This window comes from Salmo salar, chromosome 23 (genome assembly GCF_965601325.2).
Source record: "Salmo salar chromosome 23, fSalSal1, whole genome shotgun sequence".
In the NCBI taxonomy this organism is placed as follows: domain Eukaryota; kingdom Metazoa; phylum Chordata; class Actinopteri; order Salmoniformes; family Salmonidae; genus Salmo; species Salmo salar.
In genome coordinates this window covers 19297418-19321087 of record NC_138313.1, presented here as the reverse complement: position 1 = coordinate 19321087, position 23670 = coordinate 19297418, and the positions used below count along the sequence as shown (strand labels likewise).

General features: G+C 42.7%; 1 protein-coding gene across 1 annotated transcript in view; it reads right to left on the bottom strand.

Moving 5' to 3' along the window:
- LOC106584146 (BMP/retinoic acid-inducible neural-specific protein 3) overlaps positions 1–23670 on the bottom strand; it is an 83219-nt gene that overhangs the window by 10236 nt on the left and 49313 nt on the right. The window contains exons 2-4 of the mRNA XM_014169065.3: positions 20502–20848; positions 12328–12518; positions 8762–8952 (exon numbers count right to left, since the gene is read on the bottom strand). Of these exons, the coding sequence (XP_014024540.1) occupies positions 8762–8952; positions 12328–12518; positions 20502–20713 (594 nt within the window). The 5' untranslated portion in view covers positions 20714–20848. The remainder of the gene's footprint in view (positions 1–8761; positions 8953–12327; positions 12519–20501; positions 20849–23670) is intronic.

The following is a 23670-nucleotide window of genomic DNA, read 5'->3' as shown; positions in this document are numbered from 1 at the left end:
CACCTCGAACTCCACAAAGATTTTTTTTCTTTCATGAGTCCAACGCGAAGGATATACTGTTTGTCCGAGACCAGGCCCAAATCGCTGTCATTCACGTGAAGAAAAGATAAAAATACAGGCGGCGGAGATTGGGGTGCCTTGTTAGAATTCATTGGCTAGTGTGTAAACTTCCTCTACCATCCATTCTATTGGCCAACCTGCAATCACTGAAAAATAAACTGGATGATCTCCGTTAGAGACTATCCTACCAACGGGACATTAAAAACTGCATTAAAAACTGCAATATCTTACGTTACACAGAGTCGTGGCTGAACGACAACACATAATATACATTTGGCTGGGTTTTCCGTGCATCGGCAGGACAGAACAGCTATGTCCGGTAAGCTATGTCTGGGATGGGGGTGTGTCTATTTGTCAATAACTGCTGGGGCGCGATGTCAAATATTAAAGAAGTCTCAAGGTATTGCTCGCCTGAGGTAGAGTACTTCATGAAAAACTGTAGACACACCATCAACCTGGAAAGTTTTCATATATATTTTTTGTAGCCGTCTATTTACCACCACAAACCGATGCTGGCACTAAGACCGCAATCAACAAGCTGTACAAAGCCATAAGCAAACAAGAAAATGCTAATCCACAAGCGATGCTCCTAGTGGCCAGGGACTTTAATGCAGGCAAACTTAAACCAGTTTCACCGAATTTCTGTCACGTGCAACCAGAGGGAAATAAACTCTAGACCACCTCTACTCCACACACAGAGACACCTCCAAAGCTCTCCCTCACCCTCCATTTGGAAAATCTGACCATAATTCTATCCTCCTGATTCCTGCTTACAAGCAAAAATGAACGCATGAATTGTCAGTGACTAACTCAATATGGAAGTGGTCAGATGACGGGGATGCTACGCAACAGGCCAGTTTTGCTAGCACAGACTGGAATATGTTCCAGGATTCATCCAATGGCATTGAGGAGTATACCACCTCAGTCACCAGCTTTATCAATAATTGCATCAACGACGTCGTCCCCACAGTAAGCATACGTATACAGTTGAAGTCGGAAGTTTACATACACTTAGGTTGGAGTCATTACTCGTCAACCCGTTTTTCAACCAGTCCACAAATTTCTTGTTAACAAACTATAGTTTTGGCAAGTCGGTTAGAAAATCTACTTTGTGCATGACAAGTAATTTTTCCAACAATTGTTTACAGACAGATTATTTCACTTATAATTCACTGTATCACAATTCCAGTGGGTCAGAAGTTTACATACACTAAGTTGACTGTGCCTTAAGTGGTGTTGCAGACTCTGGGGCCTTTCAGAACAGGTGTATATATATACTGAGATCATGTGACACTTAAATAATGTCCACCTGTGTGCAATCTAACTAATTATGTGACTTCGGAAGGTAATTGGTTGCACCAGATCTTATTTCAGGGCTTCATAGGAAATGGGGCGAATACAGTTGAAGTCGGAAGTTAACATACACTTATGTTGGAGTCATTAAAACTTGTTTTTCAACAAATTTCTTGTTAACAAACTATAGTTTTAGCAAGTCAGTTAGGACATCTACTGTGTGCATGACAAGTAATTTTTCCAACAATTGTTTACAGACAGATTATTTCACTTATAATTCACTGTATCACAATTCCAGTGGGTCAGAAATTGACTTACACTAAGTTGACTGTGCTTTTAACCTGTTGGGGATAGGGGGCAGTATTTGCACGGCTGGATAAAAAACGTACCCGATTTAATCTGGTTACTACACCTGCCCAGTAACTAGAATATGCATATAATTATTGGCTTTGGATAGAAAACAACCTAAAGTTTCTAAAACTGTTTGAATGGTGTCTGTGAGTATAACAGAACTCCTATGGCAGGCCAAAACCTGAGAAGATTTCAAGCAGGAAGTGGCCTGTCTGAGAAGTAGTCTTTCATCTTGGCTCTTTTTATTGAAGACTCAGGATCTGTGCAATAACGTGACACTTCCTACGTCTTCCATAGGGTCTCAGAGCCCGGGAAAACGTTGAACGATATCGAGGCAGGCTCTGGCTGAAACACTTTATCGCTTTTGGCAAGTGGCCACTCAGAGTACTATGGGCTTAGGCGCGTGCCCGCTTCGACCGAATGGTTTCTTTTCCTTTGTCTGTTTATCTAAACACAGATTCCCGGTCGGAATATTATCGCTTTTTTATGAGAAAAATGGCATAAAAATTGATTTTAAACAGCGGTTGACATGCTTCGAAGTACGGTAATGGAATATTTAGAATTTTTTTGTCACGAAATGCGTCGCGCGCGTGACCCTTATTTACACTTCGGATAGTGTCTTGAACGCACGAACAAAACGCCGCTATTTGGATATAACAATGGATTATTTTGAACCAAACCAACATTTGTTATTGAAGTAGCAGTCCTGGGAGTGCATTCTGACAAAGAACACCAAAGGTAATCAAACTTTTCTAATAGTAAATCGGAGTTTGGTCAGGGCTAAACTTGGTGGGTGTCAAAATAGCTAGCCGTGAAGGCTGGGCTATCTACTCAGAATATTGCAAAATGTGCTTTCACCGAAAAGCTATTTTAAAATCGGACATAGCGAGTGCATATAGGAGTTCTGTATCTATAATTCTTAAAATAATTGTTATGTTTTTTGTGAACGTTTATCGTGAGTAATTTAGTAAATTCACCGGAAGTGTTCGGTGGGAATGCTAGTTCTGAACGTCACATGCTAATGTAAAAAGCTGGTTTTTGATATAAATATGAACTTGATTTAACAAAACATGCATGTATTGTATAACATAATGTCCTAGGTGTGTCATCTGATGAAGATCATCAAAGGTTAGTGCTGCATTTAGCTGTGATTTTGTTTTTTGTGACATTATATGCTAGCTTGAAAAATGGGTGTCTGATTATTTCTGTCTGGGTACTCTGCTGACATAATCTAATGTTTTGCTTTCGCTGTAAAGCCTTTTTGAAATCGGACAGTGTGGTTTGATAAAGGAGTCTTTTCTTTAAAATGCTGTAAAATAGTCATATGTTTGAAAAATTTAAGTTTTTGTATTTTTGAGGAATTTGTAATTCGCGCCACGCCTATCATTGGATATTGGAGCAGGTGTTCCGCTAGCGGAACGTCTAGATGTAAGAGGTTAAACTTCTGACCCACTGGGAATGTGATGAAAGAAATAAACGCTGAAATAAATCACTCTACTATTATTCTGACATTTCACATTCTTAAAATAAAGTGGTGATCCTAACTGACCTAAGACAGGGACTTTAAATGTATTTGGCTAAGGTGTATGTAAACTTCCGACTTCAACTGTATATCCCAACCAGAAGCCATGGATTACAGGCAACATCCGCACCAGGTTCAAGGAGCGGGACACTAATCCGGATGCTTAGAAGAAATCCCGCTGCCCTCAGACAAACCATTAAAAAGGCAAAGCATCAATACCGAATCCTACTACACCGGCTCTACACCGGAGGTGGCAGGGCTTGCAAACTATTACGGACTACAAAAGGAAACCCAGCCGTAAGCAGCCCAGTGACGCAAGCTTACCAGACGAGCTAAATGCCTTTTATGCGTGCTTCGAGGCAAGCAAGACTGAAGCATGCATGAGAGCACCAGCTGTTCTGGACAACTGAGTGGTCACGCTCTCCGTAGCCGATTTCAACAAGACCTTTAAACAGGTCAACATTCACAAGGACGCGGTGCAAGACAGATTACCAGGATGTGTACTCCGAGCATGTGCGGACCAACTGGCAAGTGTCTTCACAGACATTTTCAACCTCTTCCTGACGGAGTTTGTCATACCAACATGTTTCAAGCAGACCACCATAGTCCCTGTGCCCAAGAAAGCGTAGTTAACCAGCCTGAATGACTGCAGCCATGAAGTGCTTTGAAAATCTGGTCATGGCTCACAACAACACCATCATCCCGGAAACCCTAGACCCACTCCAATTTGCATACCGCACCAACAGATCCACAGATGACGCAATCTCAATCGCACTCCACACTGCCCTTTACCACCTGGACACAAAAGGTACACCAATGTGAGAATGCTGTTCATTGACTACAGCTCAGCGTTCAACACCATAGTGCCCACAAAACTCATCACTAAGGGCCCTGGGTCTAAATACCTCCCTCTGCAACTGGATCCTGGACTTCCTGAAGGGCCACCCCAGGTGGTAAGGGTAGGCAACAACACATCTGCTACGCTTATCCTCAACACAGGGGCCCCTCACGTGCGTGCTTAGTCCCCTCCTGTACTCCATGTTCACTCACGACAGCGTGGCCAATCACGACTCCATCATCAAGTTTGCTAACGACACTACAGTAGTAGGCCTGATCACCGACAACGATGACACAGCCTACAGGGAGGAGATCAGAGACCTGGCAGTGTGGTGCCAGGACAACAACCTCTTCGTCAACGTGAGCAAGACAAAGGAGCTGATCGTGGACTACAGGAAAAGGAGGGCTGAACAGGCCCCCATTAACATCGACGGAGCTGTTGTGAAGCGAGTCAAGAGTTTCAAGTTCCTTGGTGTCCACATCACCAACAAACTAACATGTTCCAAACACACCAAAACAGTAGTGAAGAGGGCACGACAACACATTTTCCCCCTCATGAGATCGAAAAGATTTGGCATGGGTCCCCAGATCCTCAAAAAGTTCTACAGCTGCACAATCGAGAGCATCCTGACCGGTTGCATCCCCGTCTGGTATGGCAACTGTGTGGCATCCGACCGTAAGGCGCTACAGAGGGTAGTGTGTACGGCCCAGTACAGCGGTACCAGCGCGCCAAGTCTAGGTCAAAAAGGCTCCTTAACAGTTTCTACCACCAAGTCATAAGACTGTTTAACAATTACTCAAATGGCCACCCAGACTATTTACTGTACATTGACCCCCCCCCCATTTTTACACTGCTGATACTCACTGTTTACTATCTATGCATAGTCACTTTACCCCTACCTACATGTACTATTTACCGTGTCCAACCTGTACCCACGCACATTGACTCGGTACCGGTACCCCCTGTATATAGCCTCGTTATTGTTATTTTATTGTGTTAGTATTTATTAAACATTTTTGGTTTAGTTCATATAGTATATATTTTCTTAACTATTTCTTGAACTGCATTGTTGGTTAAAGGCTCGTAAGTAAGCATTTCACGGTAAGGTCTACCTACACCTGTTGTATTGAGGCGCATGTGACAAATCAAATTTGATATTTCCGTTGTAATTTTTTTTTATACATTTGCCCAAATTTCTAAAAAAACTGTTTTTGCTTTGTAACAAAATGTGGAAAAAGTCAAGTATACTTTCCGAATGCCCTGTAAATACCTACGCACTATAGTTCAGCCTAACAAAATCCTTCCTATAAATTTTGAGGTATTTATATCACTTTCTTCATTCACATCCGACATGTTTTGGCACATATATACCTCCATATCAGGTTTTGTTTTTTGTGTGTTTTTTCTATTGTTGCTGAATATCTTTCACATGTCTATTCATGTACCTTGATTGGAAAGCAAGGTAGCAACAGAACAACTTTTCAGTTACCTACCGGTATGGCATGCATGTCACAACATTAATCTCATCAGCTACTCAGTTCAGATGAGTTCAACACCTGGCTCTGGAAATACATCACCTACTGATCAAGATTCCGCAAGCTTCTAGCCATCCAGGATGTACATGCCAGGCTGTATCTGAGAAAGGCCCGGAAAATTGCCAAAGACTCCAGTCACCCGAGATATGGACTGTTCCCCATGCTCCCGTCTAGCAGGCGGTACTGGCACATCAAGGCTCCTAAACAGCTTCTATCCCCTGGCCATAAGACTGTTTAATGGCTAACAACTGCTCTCCTTCTCCCACAGACTTAGCAGCCTCAGAAATTGCAGCCCAAGTAAATGCTTCACAGAGTTCAAGTAACAGACACATCACAACATCAACTGCTCAGAAGAGACTGCGTGAATCAGGCCTTAACCTCTATGGGCTAGGTGGGACGCAGGCGTCCCACCCGTGGTGCACTCCATCAACAGCAGGTGCATTTCAAGAGCGGCAAATTTGAATCCAAATAAATGTCAAAATTCAAATTTTTCCAACATACAACTATTTTACACCCTTTGAAAGATAAACATCTCCTTAATCTAACCACGTTTTACGATTTCAAAAAGGTTTTACGGCGAATGCATAAATTTAGAGTATGTTAGGACAGTACATTTACAAGAGTTGTGTGTAATGTTTTGTCAATTCAAAGACAGGGTCACCAAAACCATAAAACCAGCTAAAATGATGCACTAACCTTTTACAATCTCCATCAGATGACACTCCTAGGACATTATGTTAGACAATGCATGCATTTTTAGTTCTATCAAGTTCATATTTATATCCAAAAACAGCGTTTTACTATGGCATTGATGTTGAGGAAATCGTTTCCCTCCAATAACCGGCAGTCAAGTCAGCATCACAAATTAAATAATTAAAATTAGAAAACATTGGTAAAATATTATATTGTCATTTAAAGAATTATAGATTTACATCTCTTGAACGCAATCAACTTGCCAGATTTAAAAATAACCTTACTGGGAAATCACACTTTGCAATAATCTGAGCACTGCGCCCAGAAAAATACGCGTTGCGATACAGACTAGTCGTCATGTTGGGGAGATCTAAAATCGAAAATACTATGTAAATAATCCATTACCTTTGATTCTCTTCATCAGATGTCACTTCCAGGTATCACAGGTCCATAACGAATGTAGTTTTGTTCAAAAAAGCTCATCATTTATGTCCAAAAATCTCCGTCTTGTTAGCACATGATCTAAGCCCGCCGGACTTCACTTCATGAACGAGGGGAAAAAATATATTTACGTTCGTTCAAACATGTCAAACGTTGTATAGCATAAATCATTAGGGCCTTTTTTAACCAGAACATGAATAATATTCAAGGTGGACGAATGCATACTCTTTTATAACGTATTGGAACGAGGGTACCCAACATGAACTCGCGCGCCAGGTGTCTAATGGGCCATCATCGTTCCATGGCTCTTGTTCGGTCAGATCTCCCTCCAGAAGACTCAAAACACTTTGTAAAGGCTGGTGACATCTAGTGGAAGCAATAGGAAGTGCCAAAATATTCCTCAGCCCCTGTGTTTTTCAATGGCATAGGTTTAAAGGTAATACAACACATCAGGTATCCACTTCCTGTCAGAAAATGTCTCAGGGTTTTGCCTGCCAAATGAGTTCTGTTATACTCACAGACACCATTCAAACAGTTTTAGAAACTTTAGAGTGTTTTCTATTCATATATAATAAGTATATGCATATTCTAGTTACTGGGTAGGATTAGTAACCAGATTAAATCGGGTACATTTTTTTTATCCAGCCGTGCAAATACTGCCCCCTAGCCCTAACAGGTTTTAATGGTAGAATTTCTGCAAAGAAACCACTACTAAAAGACACCAATACGAAGAAGAGACTTGCTTGGGCCAAGAAACACAAGCAATGGCCATTATTCCGGTGAAAATTAGTCCTTTGGTCTGATGAGTCCAGATTTGCGATTTTTGGTTCCAACCTCCGTGTCTTTGTGAGACGCAGAGTGAGGTGAACGGATGATCTCCGCATGTGTGGTTCCCACCGTGAAGTATGGAGGAGGAGGTGTGATGGTGTTTGGGTGCTTTGCTGGTGACACTGTCTGTGATTTATTTAGAATTCAAGGCACACTTAACCAGCATGGCTACCACAGCATTCTGCAGCGATACGCCATCCCATCTGGTTTGCGCTTAGTGGGACTATCATTTGTTTTTCAACAGGACAATGACCCAACACACCTCCAGGTTGTGTAAGGGCTATTTGACCAAGAAGGAGAGTGATGGAGTGCTGCATCAGATGACCTGGCCTCTACAATCACCCGACCTCAATCTAATTGAGATGGTTTGGGATGAGTTGGACCGCAGAGTGAAGGAAAAGCAGCCAACAAGTGCTCAGCATATGTGGGAACTCCTTCAAGACTGTTGGAAAAGCATTCCAGGTGAAGCTGGTTGAGAGAATGCCAAGAGTGTTTAAAGCTGTCATCAAGGCAAGGGGTGGCTACTTTAACACTTTTTGGTCAATATATGATTCCATATGTGTTATTTCATAGTTTTGATGTCTTCACTATTATTCTACGATGTAGACAATTGTAAAAATAAAGGAAAACCATTGAATAAGTAGGCGTCCAAACTGACTGGTACTGTATATATTACCAGTAGTATATTACCATAAGTACTGATACATTCCTGTTACCAGTCACTTTTCAGTCCTGTTTACATGTATATCCTACTACCAGTCACTTTTTATGTACAGTGGGGGAAAAAAGTATTTGATCCCTTGCTGATTTTGTACGTTTGCCCACTGATAAAAAAAGGATCAGTCTATAATTTTAATGGTAGGTTTATTTGAACAGTGAGAGACAGAATAACAACAAAAATATCCAGAAAAACACATGTCAAAAATGTTATAAATTGATTTGCATTTTAATGAGGGAAATAAGTATTTGACCCCCTCTCAATCAGAAAGATTTCTGGCTCCCAGGTGTCTTTTATACAGGTAACGAGCTGAGATTAGGAGCACACTCGTAAAGGGATCTCTAGTCAGACAAAAAACTGTGTTGCTCCACTTGAACAAGTCTGATTTCAGTTATGAGTCTGTCCGAAGGTCAGGGTGTGTACTGTATGTTTGTGTGTATATGTCTGATGCTATCTGGACGTAGTGCAACTTGTAGGTTTACCTTGATGGCTGTGGATGCTATCTGGATGTGGTGCAGCTTGCGCAAAGTGCTCTCTCTGTCGATGAAGTAGGAGGCAGCCAACTGGTGCAGAGCCTCCAGAGTAACACTGGATGAGTTGCCAGAGTAGTCGCTCACCTCTGCCTTCTTACTCAGCTTCCTCTTGTCCACAAATATCGCTAAGGCCTCTTCCCCTGCAAACAGAAAGACAGCGTTGGGACAATGTTTGCTGACGGTGTTTAAACAGGCTCTGTTTCAACAGTTGGGAAAAAGTTTGCTGGGGTTGGTTGAAACAGTCTATACAAATGTCAGCTGATGTTATTTAGACAGTCTGAACTACATAACCAGCAGCTGCTCACTGTCAGTAGTAATGGCAATAAAATGTAATATCAATGTATTATTCACTGCCAGTGATTATGACTATTAACCAGGTGCTATTTGGTAGTATATGAACAATTATAAACCAGGATGTTTGGGTCCTGGATGTTGATTGGGAGAAACAACATTTCAGCAGTGTGTAGATCAGACAATATACCACAAGTACGACTCAAAAACAATTGTTTCCTGTTCTTTTTATGTTGGTAACCAGTTAATAATAGCAATTAGGCACCTCAAGGGTTTGTGATACATAGACAATATACTGTACCACGGCTAAGAACTGCATACAGGCACCCTGCTTCACATCACAGCCCTTAGCCGTGGTATATATATATAAATAAAAGGGATAAATGCTCCCGATCTGTACATTACCTTGGAAACTCTGTGGGATGGCCGATGCATAAGCGGAGTCCCTCTGCGGACTTCATTCGTTCCAAGGTAATTTACAGAGTGTAGGCATTTATCCCGCTTATACCACAGTCAAAGAAAAAATACTAAAGCAAATATTTACTGGTATAGAATAGAAATGCCATGTTTTCATTTATATAAATTCATATTTTTTCATCCTCCCACAAAACCTGCTTGTTAGTCTGTTGCCCAGTTGGTAATTTTTTTTAATTCTATTGCCATGCTGGTTGGCAAAGTTATTTTCCATTGCTTGCTAGCGAACTATGGCTAACAAGGTCACGTTAAACAATGCATATGGCTAACAAACAATGCAGCCACAATAACAGCAAAGTAGCAGCATTTGCGTTAGTTTAAGCTGTTTTCTACTGGCATTTATTTAGATACATCCATAACGAGCTGATGATGTGCGATTTCGCGTGGAATAGAAAAGTTGTTTAACAACCCAATTCAACAATACCAGTTGCTGAAAACAGCTGGTCAAACTAGAGATACGAGAGGATTTGATAGCATAGATCCACTTGCGTCATGACTGCAACATTGAAGGTCCGGAGAAATATAGGTTCATCACTCGCCAAGTTAAGTCATCAGATGCTGCTGCAAAATAATAACAGTGCGTTCGTAAATTCACTATGGCCATCTCTGTTTTCAGAGCGCAGAATAAAAAAGTAATTTACTAGCACGCAACCCTAGTTGAATATGACCAGTGTAAATAAATGTCGGAAAAAACATTTCATAAAATTGTTGCCAGCACCACAGTTCAAGTCACATAGGCTCTAGATCAAATGAAAACATCCAAACCAGCTATGCTAGGGAAAGTAAAATGATCAGAGTGAGGTGTTCTCGCATTTGTGTCTGGATGTAGCTAGCGAGCTTGCCAACTTTAGCCAGTTAGCTTGGGTGTTTGACTGCCGTTGCGAGGTCAGAACGCTCGGATCAACCCTTCACCCCAGCCAGAGGGTCAGTGTGTGCTCTGAACGCTCCGAGAGCGAAACGCTCTGGATTTACGAACAGACAATCTGACAACACTCGGAATTAACAAACAACCCAGAACACACTGACACACTGGTGGAAATTTACAAACACACCATAAGTCTCTGCGGAAACAAATTATTGCTATCTTGCTAAGTTTTTCCTTGTTGGACCTGCATTGACAATGTATCTATTTTCTGTTTGTGTGGTTGTTAGCTTTCTGTAATTTTGTAGCAAGTATGGACTGCATGGTGTAGTGCTGAAGAAAGATAAAAAGGCTCCCATTGTTGGAACTACTTCAGAGGTGTTGTAACGATGTGCGCTGAGAGTCGGGAAGCAAGTTCAGGGTTAATAAATAAACGCAACATAATCAGAAACACGAACAAGTACATAACTGACACAGGAACAGAAACAATAACGCCTGGGGAAGGAACCAAAGGGAGTGACTATATAGGGAAGGTAATCAGGGAAGTGATGGAGTCCAGGTGAGTCTAATGAACCGCAGGTGCGCCTAACGATGGTGACAGGTGTGCGCCATAACGAGCAGCCTGGTGACCTAGAGGTCGGAGAGGGAGCACACGTGACAGGTGTCCTATATCTTTTCCAACTGTTACATATACAGTATCTGGTTTTAATGCCCACTCTAGGGTGCCCTTCTAGCAAATCAGAAACCAGTATTCAACAATGCTGTGGAATAGTAGTAAATTATAAACTGGGTGGTTCAAGCCCTGAATGCAACGGGTATGACAAAATGTTTATTTTTACTTTTCTAATTACGTTGGTAACCAGTTTAAAATAGCAATAAGGTCCCTCGGAGGTTTGTGGTATATAGCCAATATACCACGGCTAAGGGCTGTATCCAGGCACTCTGTGTTTCGTCATTCTTAAGAACAGCCCTTAGCTGTGGTATATTGGCCATATACACCACACCCCTTTGTGCCTTATTACTTAAATATACCACACCCCCTCTGGCCTTATTGCTTAAATATACATTCAGATTCAGAGATAAGGCAGGGCGTAATCCGTATTATGTGTTCTTGTTCCTCCGCTGCAGAAAGGTGCCCTTAATATCCCATGTTCCAGAACACGGACAGGCAATCAATTTATAACCCCAGTCAGCAGCCAGCAGCACATCTCTGGCTCATGGCCAAGCACTAGCTCCTCATCTTCCTCTCCTCATACTACTCTGAATTGGTTGTGTGCCAGAGCATGGAGGTTACATCGCATCAGCCAGCACAGCAGTGTATGTGTTTGTGTGTGTGGGCATTTTACGGAGCCACTCATAACTACGACCTTTCCAGGAGCCCGGCTGAGGTAATCGACAAGTGTTGCTTTCCAACAGGAAACCCATTCCCTTGGCTGCCCCGACATCCCCATTGCTTTGTAGCTGAAATAAGCTGTTCTCCTGTAAAGAGCAACCACCCTCAAGGCGTTGTCCACATGTCTATCAAAACACAACAATGCAGTGTCGCAGTGTACATGTATTGACGTTTTTAAATGGGCTTTATTTATGTAGATAACACATTCTTGAAAGGTCTTCTGAATTCATATAGGCTGCTGTACCAATATTGTAGATGTCTTGCCGTCAGTGGAATTGATCTAGATACAGATCCGTTAAACATCAGAATTTTTGTGGTACTGGGAATTTACTCACAGAATACACAAAGATTATTACATTACCATACCCCCTATCCTAACCATTAGGGGGATGAAAAAATATGACCCTGTATCAGTTGATAGGGGTCAACTTCTACAGTTATACCTCCTCCTGCATTCCCACAGAATTCCCAGCATTCCCACAGTGGTTTGTTTACCTCCCAGTGTGGCCGACAGCAGAAAGTGAGTCCCATACTTCCTGATCAGGTTGTCAGTGATAAGCTGGGTGGTGGGTCTCCGACCCAGTAGACGGATGTTACGGATGAACTCTGGCGTCAGGGGTAACGGCGACTCCAGGAAGTCTCTCCTCTCCACAGCCAGGTTGTTCACCTTCCACCTCCCAAACTCCCTGGAAAGGAGACGACAGGGAGGATAAGACACCATTGAAGATGCTGTTTGGTAAATAAGACTCACTAATTACGTGATGGTATTAATGATTTTCCGTCAGTCTGTCCTGTCTGTCTGGCAGAAGGGTAGGGGAGAGGTGAATCTACAGGGGCAGCCATCAACCACATTGCCTCGCCTCACTGCATCATTAGCTTTAAGTTCTGACAGAGAGATGGGGGGAGAGAAAGGAGAGAGCAAAAGAGAGCGAGAGAGAGAATAGAGAGAGATTCCAAAGCAGGTACCATTTGGAAGATGAATGTAGCTGGGGAGGAGACTGCTCTCAAAGTGAGCAGCTGACAGGTGCTCTCCTTAATAACCACATCATGACAGAAATGTGTAGTGACAGTGAAACCCATAGACATCGGCCCATCTCTAACACTCAATACAACTCATAATGAGGGAAGAAAGAAAAGTGCCGCAAAGGAAATGCTGGAGGCGGCTGTAAAGTTCTGAAAGCCGGCTGAACAAAATATTTCTCATTAAATATTCGTCTGTAGATGTGACATCCTCCTCTGTTTACATTGACAAACATTCCTAAATTATTCTGAATGCAACCTTAAAGATGGGAGCTTCGTATGCCGTTATGCCTTTGTTTGCGTTCATCTGCTGTGTTTAAATAATCATAGTGTCTTGTATTTTAATTGGCTCTGACAGGTTCAGATAATATTTCTGTGAGTCAGGTTGAAATGAACATGCGCTGTGTCAGTTAGCTGGAGGCTACAGTAGAAGCTATGTCATGTAGGAAAGCATAGGCCTTATTGCCAGTTGTTTTTCCCTCTTCTGTCCATCCCTCGAATTGCTATACTTCAATGTATTTCTCTCTCCTCCTCCACCACACACACACACAAAAATACACACACTCCCTAACTACTCTCACAGGTACGGGTTAGCACTAAATGATGCACTGCGGTGTGAAGTGGAGGCTTGTCTGCTATAATCAGAATAGGTTGGCCATCCTGGGCTGTAGGTGATGGATGGAGGGAGGATGGCCTTTTGATGGAAGATATATCACATTAAAGCAAGAGTAATGAGGGAAAGCATCACACCCAGATGTTTGATGGATTCAATCATGGTAAAAACACTGAGTGCAACCTGCTTCTATACGGTCTTATGGGGCAATGTGGCATTAAGTCAAATAATTTCAAGCTGCTCTTGTATAGTCAGTAATGTAGCAATACATTTACTTTGTATAATGTACATTTGCATGTGTCCATTTATAGAAAAGCTTTCTGAAATACATACATGAAACATACAGTGTAATGAATATACAGTATGCACAATCATATACTTCTAATTTTAGACATTGCCCTTGAGTAATTTGTCAATCAGTTACACCTAGCATAACCATTAATCCTGACCTCTTTTCACTCCATACATATAAATTCCTTTTCAACTGGGGTACTATCGTATTCCTCACCAATTCTAACTTGGTTACCTATGTTAGAGCTGAACTTGCCAGTTCAAAGGTATCGCACGTAAGAAGCAAGAGAGGAACAAGAGAGGGGAGAGAGAGGACTGAGAAAAGAGAGGGAGCGAAGGAACAGGTAAGGAAAGTGTAGCCTCAAATCCCCTCTGTCGCTCGTTTCTGCAGTTATCGTTGACTGTGATAAGCTGGGCTTGTCTTATCTTAAACCCCCCATAGGCCTAATGGCATGTCCACCGGGAAGTGAGATGAAATGGATTTCACCATGGTGCAGTTTTCGGCGTTCTGCCGTCTTTCCTTATACTAGACCATGCAGTTATTATTTATATCTTTCTCTCATCACTGTACTGTACGTAGCTACCTTGGTTTCATTTGCGATACCATTAATTCATTTTCACACATCTCATTGCTGGACTATTTCTGGGAGTGGAGATTATGAGAGCTGAGATTTCTGAGAACTGGGATACTGTATCTTGGCCCGCATACTGCATCTACCTTGGTTTTCATTTCAAAGCAACACATATGCACTGAGCCTCCTCACTAACACCCTTATGCAAAAAAGGTGCTATCTAGAACCTAAAATGGTTCTTCAACTGTTCCCATAGGAGAACCCTTTGAATAACACTTTTTGGTTCCAGGTATAACCTTTTTGGGTTCCATGAAGAACCCTTTCCACAGAGGATTCTACCTGAAACCAAAAAGGGTTCTCCTATGGGGACAGCCAAAGAACCCTTTTGGAAACCCCTTTTTGTAAGAGTGTATGGGTTATGAAATCGAAAACCAAGGTCTTTTTCAGGTTTCCAAAAGACAGTTTAAAATTTGACGCATTGCAGCCTTAACTAAATATGTCATTCACTCTGTGACCTTCTCTATGCAATTTGGCGCCAACACACCCACTTATGTTATTCAAATGCAATATCTCAAAAACACAAGAGATACACACGCATAGCCTACGGTTGCCTACACCCTGGTGTAAGCGTAGCCTTACGGTAGCCTACACCCTGTTGTCTATGGCAACTGTCACTTGGCAATGGATGCCTAGGACAGGTGGTGCAGCGGAACCCTGTCTCTACTCATGTTGACTGAGGGAAATACTGTTTCACTCGCTAAATCACTGAGTGATTCCCCAAACAGGAAAACAGCATTCATTTACCTGTTATAGGACTCATTAAAATTATTTCAAATTCAATCAGGAGGAGATGGTGCGATTTCATTACTGCAGCGTAGCAACACGCCGCCACTGTAACTAGAAGTACCCAGTTGTGGTAATTAATCTTCTCTCTGTCAGTGAGGATTATGAGAATTTAGCAGAGATCCAAAACTCTGCAGGAGCAGAACTGGGCAGGAAAATAATATTGTCACTTTCCATCTCCTCAAGTCTCTTTTGCTGTGAAATTATGTGTTATGGGCCAGGGAATATATTGTCAAATATGAGAGGTCATTTGAAAACCAACAAACAGTGTGGTGGACTGTTTGGCTATGCTGCAATCGCTGGGAATTGGCAACAGGGTGGACATATTGGATGTATGCTTGTCAGCATGCCACATAACTTATCATATTAACAGAGACAGAGGCAATTAGTACCACCTGCATGCACTTTAATACAAAATGGCCACCACACAATTCCACAATAAAACCAAAAGTTGTCTGGCAAAGTAGGCAAAGCAATGTCTACACGGCAGGGGTAGTTTAGTCAAGTACTATTTGAGAAGGTCCGGTCACACAAAATCTCCTAGGTGGCAATGGTCCGAATGGATATTGTCACTTAACGGCGTAGCAACAAACCTCCACCTTGCATCACATGTGATCCCAAAATGTTCACACTTCTCTTTTTGGCAGAGAGGAAATGTTGCAGTTTTAATGCTCATTTCCTGTAATTCTACAGATTATGCTGTTGAATTACAGGAAAACCCCCCGTTAAACATGGGCCGGTTGTAATTTAGCGTGCCTCAAACACAACCTTGAGGTTGACAGTAGCCTCTCAGGGGACTGTCTGATAATGCAGAGTAATAAGTATTAAGAGCCTACTAATCACTTGGCCACATGATAAGACTATTAATCTTACCACCCATGAAGCTCAGGCCACAGAGCTAGGTTGGGCCGCACTAGCCAGAGGAGAAATATATTTAAAAAACTTCAACGCGGGAAGCCGATCACCATAGCCCATAAAACACCCAACACAAATCCATAGATTTCAGAGTCCCGTCTGCAGTTTCCCGGTGCATGTTCAATACCCTTCCAAGCCATGATGAATGGTATTGATGGCATAATTGCCACTAATTTGATATAACAAGCCAATATATCAAATTGTGTTTAGCGTGACAAATCATCAGTTATTTCCCCTACACTTAAGTAATCAACATATTTTACCTGATCAGATTTCAGATTATGCATATAATAACCTTATTGCTTGCAATAACCTTGATCCACTTAAAAACATTTCCACAATAGCTACACAAGTAGGTGCCATTTTGTCATTCTAGTTTACTTACTAGAGAAATTAAAGTTCTTCACTCCTCTCCAAGGGCCTTTATTGAACTGAAGGAACTGCAATGAAGTCAAATGAGGTGAAGTGAATAATGTTTCCACTAGATCATTATAAAAGGGGTGAGGTGAGGACTTTCCACATAAGTGTTCAAGGCCTTCCTTTCAGTGGTATTTACTTCACACCTTTAAACCCCACATGAGACTGAACATGCTTAAGTGGATAAAACATTAATCTGGCTTTGATGTATTTCAAAATATGCATATGGCCCTTGTGGTCCACTCTGTCCATCTATGCCCTCCTCTGCCCTCCCTTAGGCAAATCAGATCACGCCTCCAATCTGCTCCTCCCTTCCTATAGGCAGAAACTCAAACAGAAAGAACCCATGGTAAGGACTGTTCAACGCTGGTCTGACAAATCGGAATCCATGCTTCAAGATTGTTTTGATCACGCGGACTGGGATATGTTTCGGGTTGCCTCTGGGAATAAGATTGATGTATACACTGACACAGTGACTAAATTCATCATGAAGTGCACAGGAGATGTTGTTCCCACTGTGACGATTGAAACCTATCCAAACCAAAAACCGTGGATAGATGGCAGCATTCGTGGAAAACTGAAAGCGCGAACCACGGCAAGGTGACTGGGAATATGCTTGAGTACAAACAGTCCAATTATGCACTTCGTAAGGCAAGCAAACAGGCAAAACTTCAGTACAGAGAGAAAGTGGAGTCGCAATTCAACGGCTCAGACAAGACGTATGTGGCAGGGACTCCAGACAATCACGGATTATAAAGGGAAAATCAGCCACGCCACGGACACAGAAGTCTTGCTCCCAGACAAGAGAAACACCCTTTCTTTGCCCGCGTCAAGGAAAACAATGCTCCCGTTGAATGTGAGTTGTCGTTCTCCGTGGCCGACGTGAGAGACATTTAAGCATGTTAACCCTCGCAAGGCTGCCGGCCCAGACTTGATCCCTAGCCGAATCCTCAGAGCATGCGCAGACCAGTTAGCTGGAATGTCTAAGGACATATTCCATTTCTCCCTATCCCAGTCTTTTGCCCCCACTTACTTCAAGATGTCCACCATTGTTCCTGTACTCAAACAAAAAAGCGTAGGTAACTGAACTAAATTACTATTGCCCCATAGCACTCACTTCTGTCATCATGAAGTGCTTTGAGAGGCTAGTGAGGGATCATATCACCTAAACTTTACCCGACACACTATACCCATTGCAATTTGCATACTGCCCCAATGGATCCATGGATGACGCAACCGCCATCACACTGCACACTGCCCCAACCCATCTGGACAAGAGGAATATGTAAGAATGCATTTCATTGACTACAGCTCAGCCTTCAACCATAGTACCCTCCAAGCTCATCACTAAGCTCGGGCCCTGGGTCTGAACGCTGCCCTGTGCAACTGGGTCCTGGACTTCTTGATGGGCCGCTCCCAGGTTGTGAAGGTAGACAACGACACCTCCACTACGCTGATCCTCAACATAGGGGCCCCAAGGCGCAACAGCACCTTTTCAACTTCAGGAGGTTGAAGAAATTCGGCTTGGCCCCAAAGACCCACAAACTTTTCCAGATGCATCATTGAGCATCCTGTCGGGCTGTACCAGCGCCTGCTAGGGCAACTGCACCGTTCGCAACCACAGGGCTCTCCAGAGGGTGGTGCGGTCTGCCCAACACATCACCGGGGGCACACTGCCTGCCCTCCAGGACATCTACAGCACCCGTTGTTACAGGAAGGCCAAGAAGATCATCGAGGACCTCAGCCACCAAAGCCATGCCCTGTTAACCCCGCTACCAACCAGAAGGCGAGGTCGGTACAGGTGCATCAAAGCTGGGGCCGAGAGACTGAAAAACAGCTTCTATCTCAAGCCCATCAGACTGTAAAATAGTCAATACTAGCCAGCCTCCGCCCAGTATCCCGCTCTGAACTTTAGTCACTGTCACTAGCCGGCTACTACCCGGTTACTCTAACATGCACCTTAGTCTTCTGCCCTATAGTCAAGGAACACTGGTCACTAATAATGTTTACATACTGTTTTACCCACTTCATATCTACAGTGCATTCGGAAAGTATTCAGACCCCTTCCCTTTTTCCACATTTTGTTAAGTTACAGCCTTATTCTAAAATTGATTAAATAAAAATAAATATCCTCATCAATCCACACACAATACCAGATAATGACGTAGTGAAAATATGTTTTGAGAATTTTTGCAAAATAAAAACAGAAATACCTTATTTTCCTAAGTAGCCTCTGTTTTCATTGATTATCCTTGCGATGTCTCTACAATTTGATTGGAGTCCACCTGTGGTAAATTCAATTGATTGGACATGATTTGGAAAGGCACACACCTGTCTATATAAGGTCCCAAAGTTGACAGTGCATGTCAGCGCAAAAACCAAGCCATGAGGTCGAAGGAATTGTCCGCAGAGCTCCAAGACATGATTGTGCCGAGGCACAGATCTGGGGAAGGGTACAAAAACATTTCTGCAGCATTGAAGGTCCCCAAGAACATGGAAGAAGTTTGGAACAACCAATACTCTTCCTAGAGCTGGGTGCCTGGCCAAACTGAGCAATCGGGGGAGAAGGGCCTTGGTAAGTTAGGTGACCAAGAACCCGATGTTCACTCTGACAGAGCTCCAGAGTTCCTCTGTGGAGATGGGAGAACCTTCTAGAAGGACAACCATCTCTGCAGCACTCCACCAATCAGGCCTTTACGGTAGAATGGCCAGACAGAAGCCATTCCTCAGTAAAAGGCATATGACAGCCCACTTCAAGTTTGCCAAAAGGTACCTAAAGGACTCAAGATTCTCTGGTCTGATGAAACCAAGTTTGAACTATTTGGCCTAAATGCAAAGCGTCATGTCTGGAGGGAAAGCTGGCACCATCACTACGGTGAAGCATGGTGGCAACATCATGCTGTGGGGATGTTTTTCAGCGGCAGGGACTGGGAGACTAGTAAGGCTCGAGGGAAAGATGAACAGAGCAAAGTACAGAGAGATCCTTGATGAAAACCTTGCTCCAGAGTGCTCAGGACCCCAAACCTGGGCAAAGGTTCACCTTCCAACAGGACAACGACCCTAAGCATACAGTCAAGACAACGCAGGAGTGGCTTCGGGAAAAGTCTCTGAATGTTCTTGAGTGGCCCAGCCAGAGCCGGACTTGAACCCGATCTAACATCTCTGGAGAGACCTGAAAATAGCTGAGCAGCAACGCTCTCCATCCAAACTGACAGAGCTTGAGATGATCGGGAGAAACTCCCCAAATACAGGTGTGCCAAGCTTGTAGCGTCATACCCAAGAACACTCAAGGCTGTAATCGCTAACAAAGGTGCTTCAACAAAGTACTGAGTAAATGGTCTGAATACTTATGTGAATGTGATATCAGTTTTTTATTTTTAATAAATGTGCAAACATTTCTATAAACCAGTTTCTGCTTTGTCATTATGGGGTATTGTGTGTAGATTGAGGAGGGGAAAAAAACAATGTAATCAATTTTAGAATAAAGCTGTAACTTAACAAAATGTGGATAAAGTCAAGGGGTCTGAATCCTTTCTGAATGCACTGTATATACTGCATTCTAGTCAAGACCATCCTATTAACTATTGCTGTACATATAGTATTATTCAGATATACTACATTCTATCCATATACTGTACATAGTGTCTATACATACTGTACCATCACATATACATATAATATATATTATATGTGTGATGGTACAATATTTATACATTTCTTAATTCCATTATTTTACTTTTTAGATGTGTGTTTATTGTGGTGTATTGTTAGATATTACTGCATTGTTGGAGCTAGGAACACAAGTATTTCACTACTCCTTCAATAACACTTGCCAAATATGCAACTGATACAATTTGATTTAACTATTGATTCTCCCAACACCTCATCTAGACTACCTGTGGTCTGACTCTCCTGTATATCACTGAAGAGAACTCTGCTATGAGACTCACCCCTTTACCTGTAAACCCCCTACGTATAAACCCTGCTATGAGACTCACCTGTATATCTTGTAGCGGGTGGAGAAGCCCTGCCGGTTCCTCTCGACAAAGTCTGTGTATTCCTGGGAGTGGTGGAAGGGGCCCTTGTCGGACAGCAGCCAGTCCAGGGGCCCCCCAGGGCGGTCGTGGGGCAGGCTGGCCAATGCAGGGGCCCCGGTCAAGAGCCAGAACCAGACCCAGCAGTGCAGGATCAGAAAACCCCATAGAGCCATCAGAGGTTGAGGGAGGGAGGGAGGGAGGGAGGGAAAGAGGGAAGGGATCAGCAGTGGAAGGGATTCCCACACGTGAGCTTACACCTCCTCTGGGATGACAGGTGGATCTGCATTCCCTCACCTCCCCCGGATGACCTGGGAGTGAGAGACATCATTGTCACTTGAGAAATGCATGCTCTTATAATCATCAAGCACCTTCATAATTTTAGAGATCTCATACTGACAAGTAACAAAAAAAATCTGATCTCTTTAGCTCTTATGGAGCAAGTCACTAGACATCTGTTTTAAGACTAGCCTGCTGTTCCATCTCTAGTCCAAGCCTCCCATCTTCCTCCTAAGAGTTGTCAATCTCTCCCTGCAGCTGTGACCAAACCAGATGCTTGTTTTTTTATTAAGTCCCATTACTGTATTCTGATGACAATCTGTCAAGTGAACTCAGCCATGTGACCATGTGTGTGGGAGTGTTTCAGAAATCATTATTCTCAAACAATAGCACAAGACACCAGGGGGTGGGGGGTGGACATGGGAACAGGTGCTTGGAGATGAGAGAAAGAGCAGTATGGAAAGAGAAAGAGAGAGAGAGAGAGAGAGACTGGGAGAAAGAGTGAAAGATGGAGAAAAAGACAGCTAGAAAGAGAGGAGAGTGAGAAAAAGAGAGAAGTGTGAGAGAAGGTGTGTGCGCGCACGTGTGTATGACTATAATGAATTGCAGACTGGGTGTTAGTCGCAGAAAAGTGAATATCCCTCACCGATGCAAACACAGGCTTTATCTGGTTCACAATGTGATCACACCAGTTTCAAAAGCTCCGATTTTGCTGCATGACATTTAATTCCTCAGTGCAGACATCTGTGTATGGCCATACATATTGATGAGATGTGTATGTGCATGTCCGTATGCATGTGTGTTAGGGGCGGGGGGGGGGGGGGGGGGGGGATCTGAGTAAGTACACAGCAGGGAGCCAACAATGGAGCGCAGTTCATTTTAGCACAGTGGTGTTCCACGTAGCAAGGGAGGTAGGGGAGCTATGAAACAACACTGCAACCATTGCTATCCTCAGAAATTCCCTTTTAACTTTGTTTTTGTAGCTGTTGTTAATGTTAAACAGTGAGTTAGCCTTTCAGCTTTTACAATATTCATGCAACAGCAACACTATTTCCACCAAGTCAATTGGACCCCCTGCAGCACGTAGGGTTTACATGGCTTTTTGTAAACATTGTGTAAAAGTGACCTTTGCTTGCAGTGAGGGGACTGTCTAACCTGTTAATATAAGAAAAGAGTACAGGGGTCATGTTTAAAGACGCTTTATTTTATCATCCAACAGGCAGTGGAGCCAAACAAACACTGATTCAGGAAGGAAAACTATTTAGTCTCTCTCTTTCTAGCTGACTTTCTCTCTCACTCATCATCATCATCATCATCATCTCTATTCTCTCTACCTGCTCAATGTGAAAGTCCAGTATGTAAACATTTATCTGTCCACAGATTCAGACAACACCAGCTCTATAATCACATTAACAGACAACACAGACCCAACTAACCAGATTATTATCTGTCTGAATCATCAGGTACACACCATTACCACTTTACAAGGGCATTACTGGATCACATCTGTGCTTGTATATGCAAACATAAACATTACATTTTCAAACATGGTTAAAATGCCATCCTTGAGCTGCAATAAATATCATATTTTGGTATTAGTTTTGTATTTTATTAGGATACCCATTTGCTGTTGCGAAAGCAGCAGCTTCTCTTCATGGGGTCCACACAAAACATGACATAATACATAAGGGATAAACGCTGACTTTCTGTACATTACCTTGGAAATAATGGACGACGGCGCAGGATGAGGCAGAGCCGAGTCCCTTTGTGGAATTCATTTTTCCAAGGTAACATACAGAATGGAGGCATTTATACCACCGTGGCCAAATAAACAATATGAAAGTAAACATTTAGCGGTATAAATACGTTTTTTTACAAGCAAATTCATACTTTCTCATCTTTTGGTTGCTAGAGAACTAATCGTACGTTCGATTAGTTCCATATTTATGGACACGACCCAGTCGCTCGTTCTTTATGTTTCATTGCCATGCTCAGTGGCAACATTCTTATCCATTCCTTGCTGCTAGCTAACCAACTAACTATGGCTACACAGTCACTACCTCTGCAGCCAGAATAACAGCAAAGTTTATTTTGTTGCGTTTGTAAAAGCTGTTTATCCTGCTTATACCACAGTTGCAAAAGAAAATACTATAAGCACCAGTGAAAGCTGCTGAGGGGAGGACTGCTCATAATAATGGCTGGGAAGGAGTGAATGGAATGTCAAACACATGGAACCAATGTGTTTGATGTATTTGATACCATTCCAATATTCCGCTCCAGCTTTTAACATGAGCCTGTACTCCCCAATTCAGGTGCCAACAGCCTCATGTGATAAGCACACATTTACCAGTAGAAATACAATATTTTCATTGATATTTTCATTTACAGTGCAGTCGGAAAGTATTCAGACCCCTTCACTTTTTCCACTTTGTTACGTTAGACTTATTCTAAAATGGACTAAATAGATTTTTTCCCTCATCAATTTACACACAATACCCCATAATGACAAAGCAAAAACAGGTTTTAAAATGTTTTACAATAAAACGTAAATATTACATTTACATAAGTATTCAGACCCTTTATCTTGTTGAAGCACCTTTGGCAGTGATTACAGCCTTGTCTGTTTGTGGGTATGATGGTACAAGCTTCGTGCATGACGCTACAGGCTTGGTGATCCTCTCAAGCTCTCAGGTTGGATGGGGAGTGTCGCTGGACAGCTATTTTCAGGTCTCTCCAGAGATGTTCGATCGGGTTCAAGTCCGGGCTCTAGCCGGGCCACTCAAGGACATTCAGAGACTTGTCCCGAAGCCACACCTGCATTGTTTTGGCTGCGTGCTTAGGGTCGTTGTCCTGT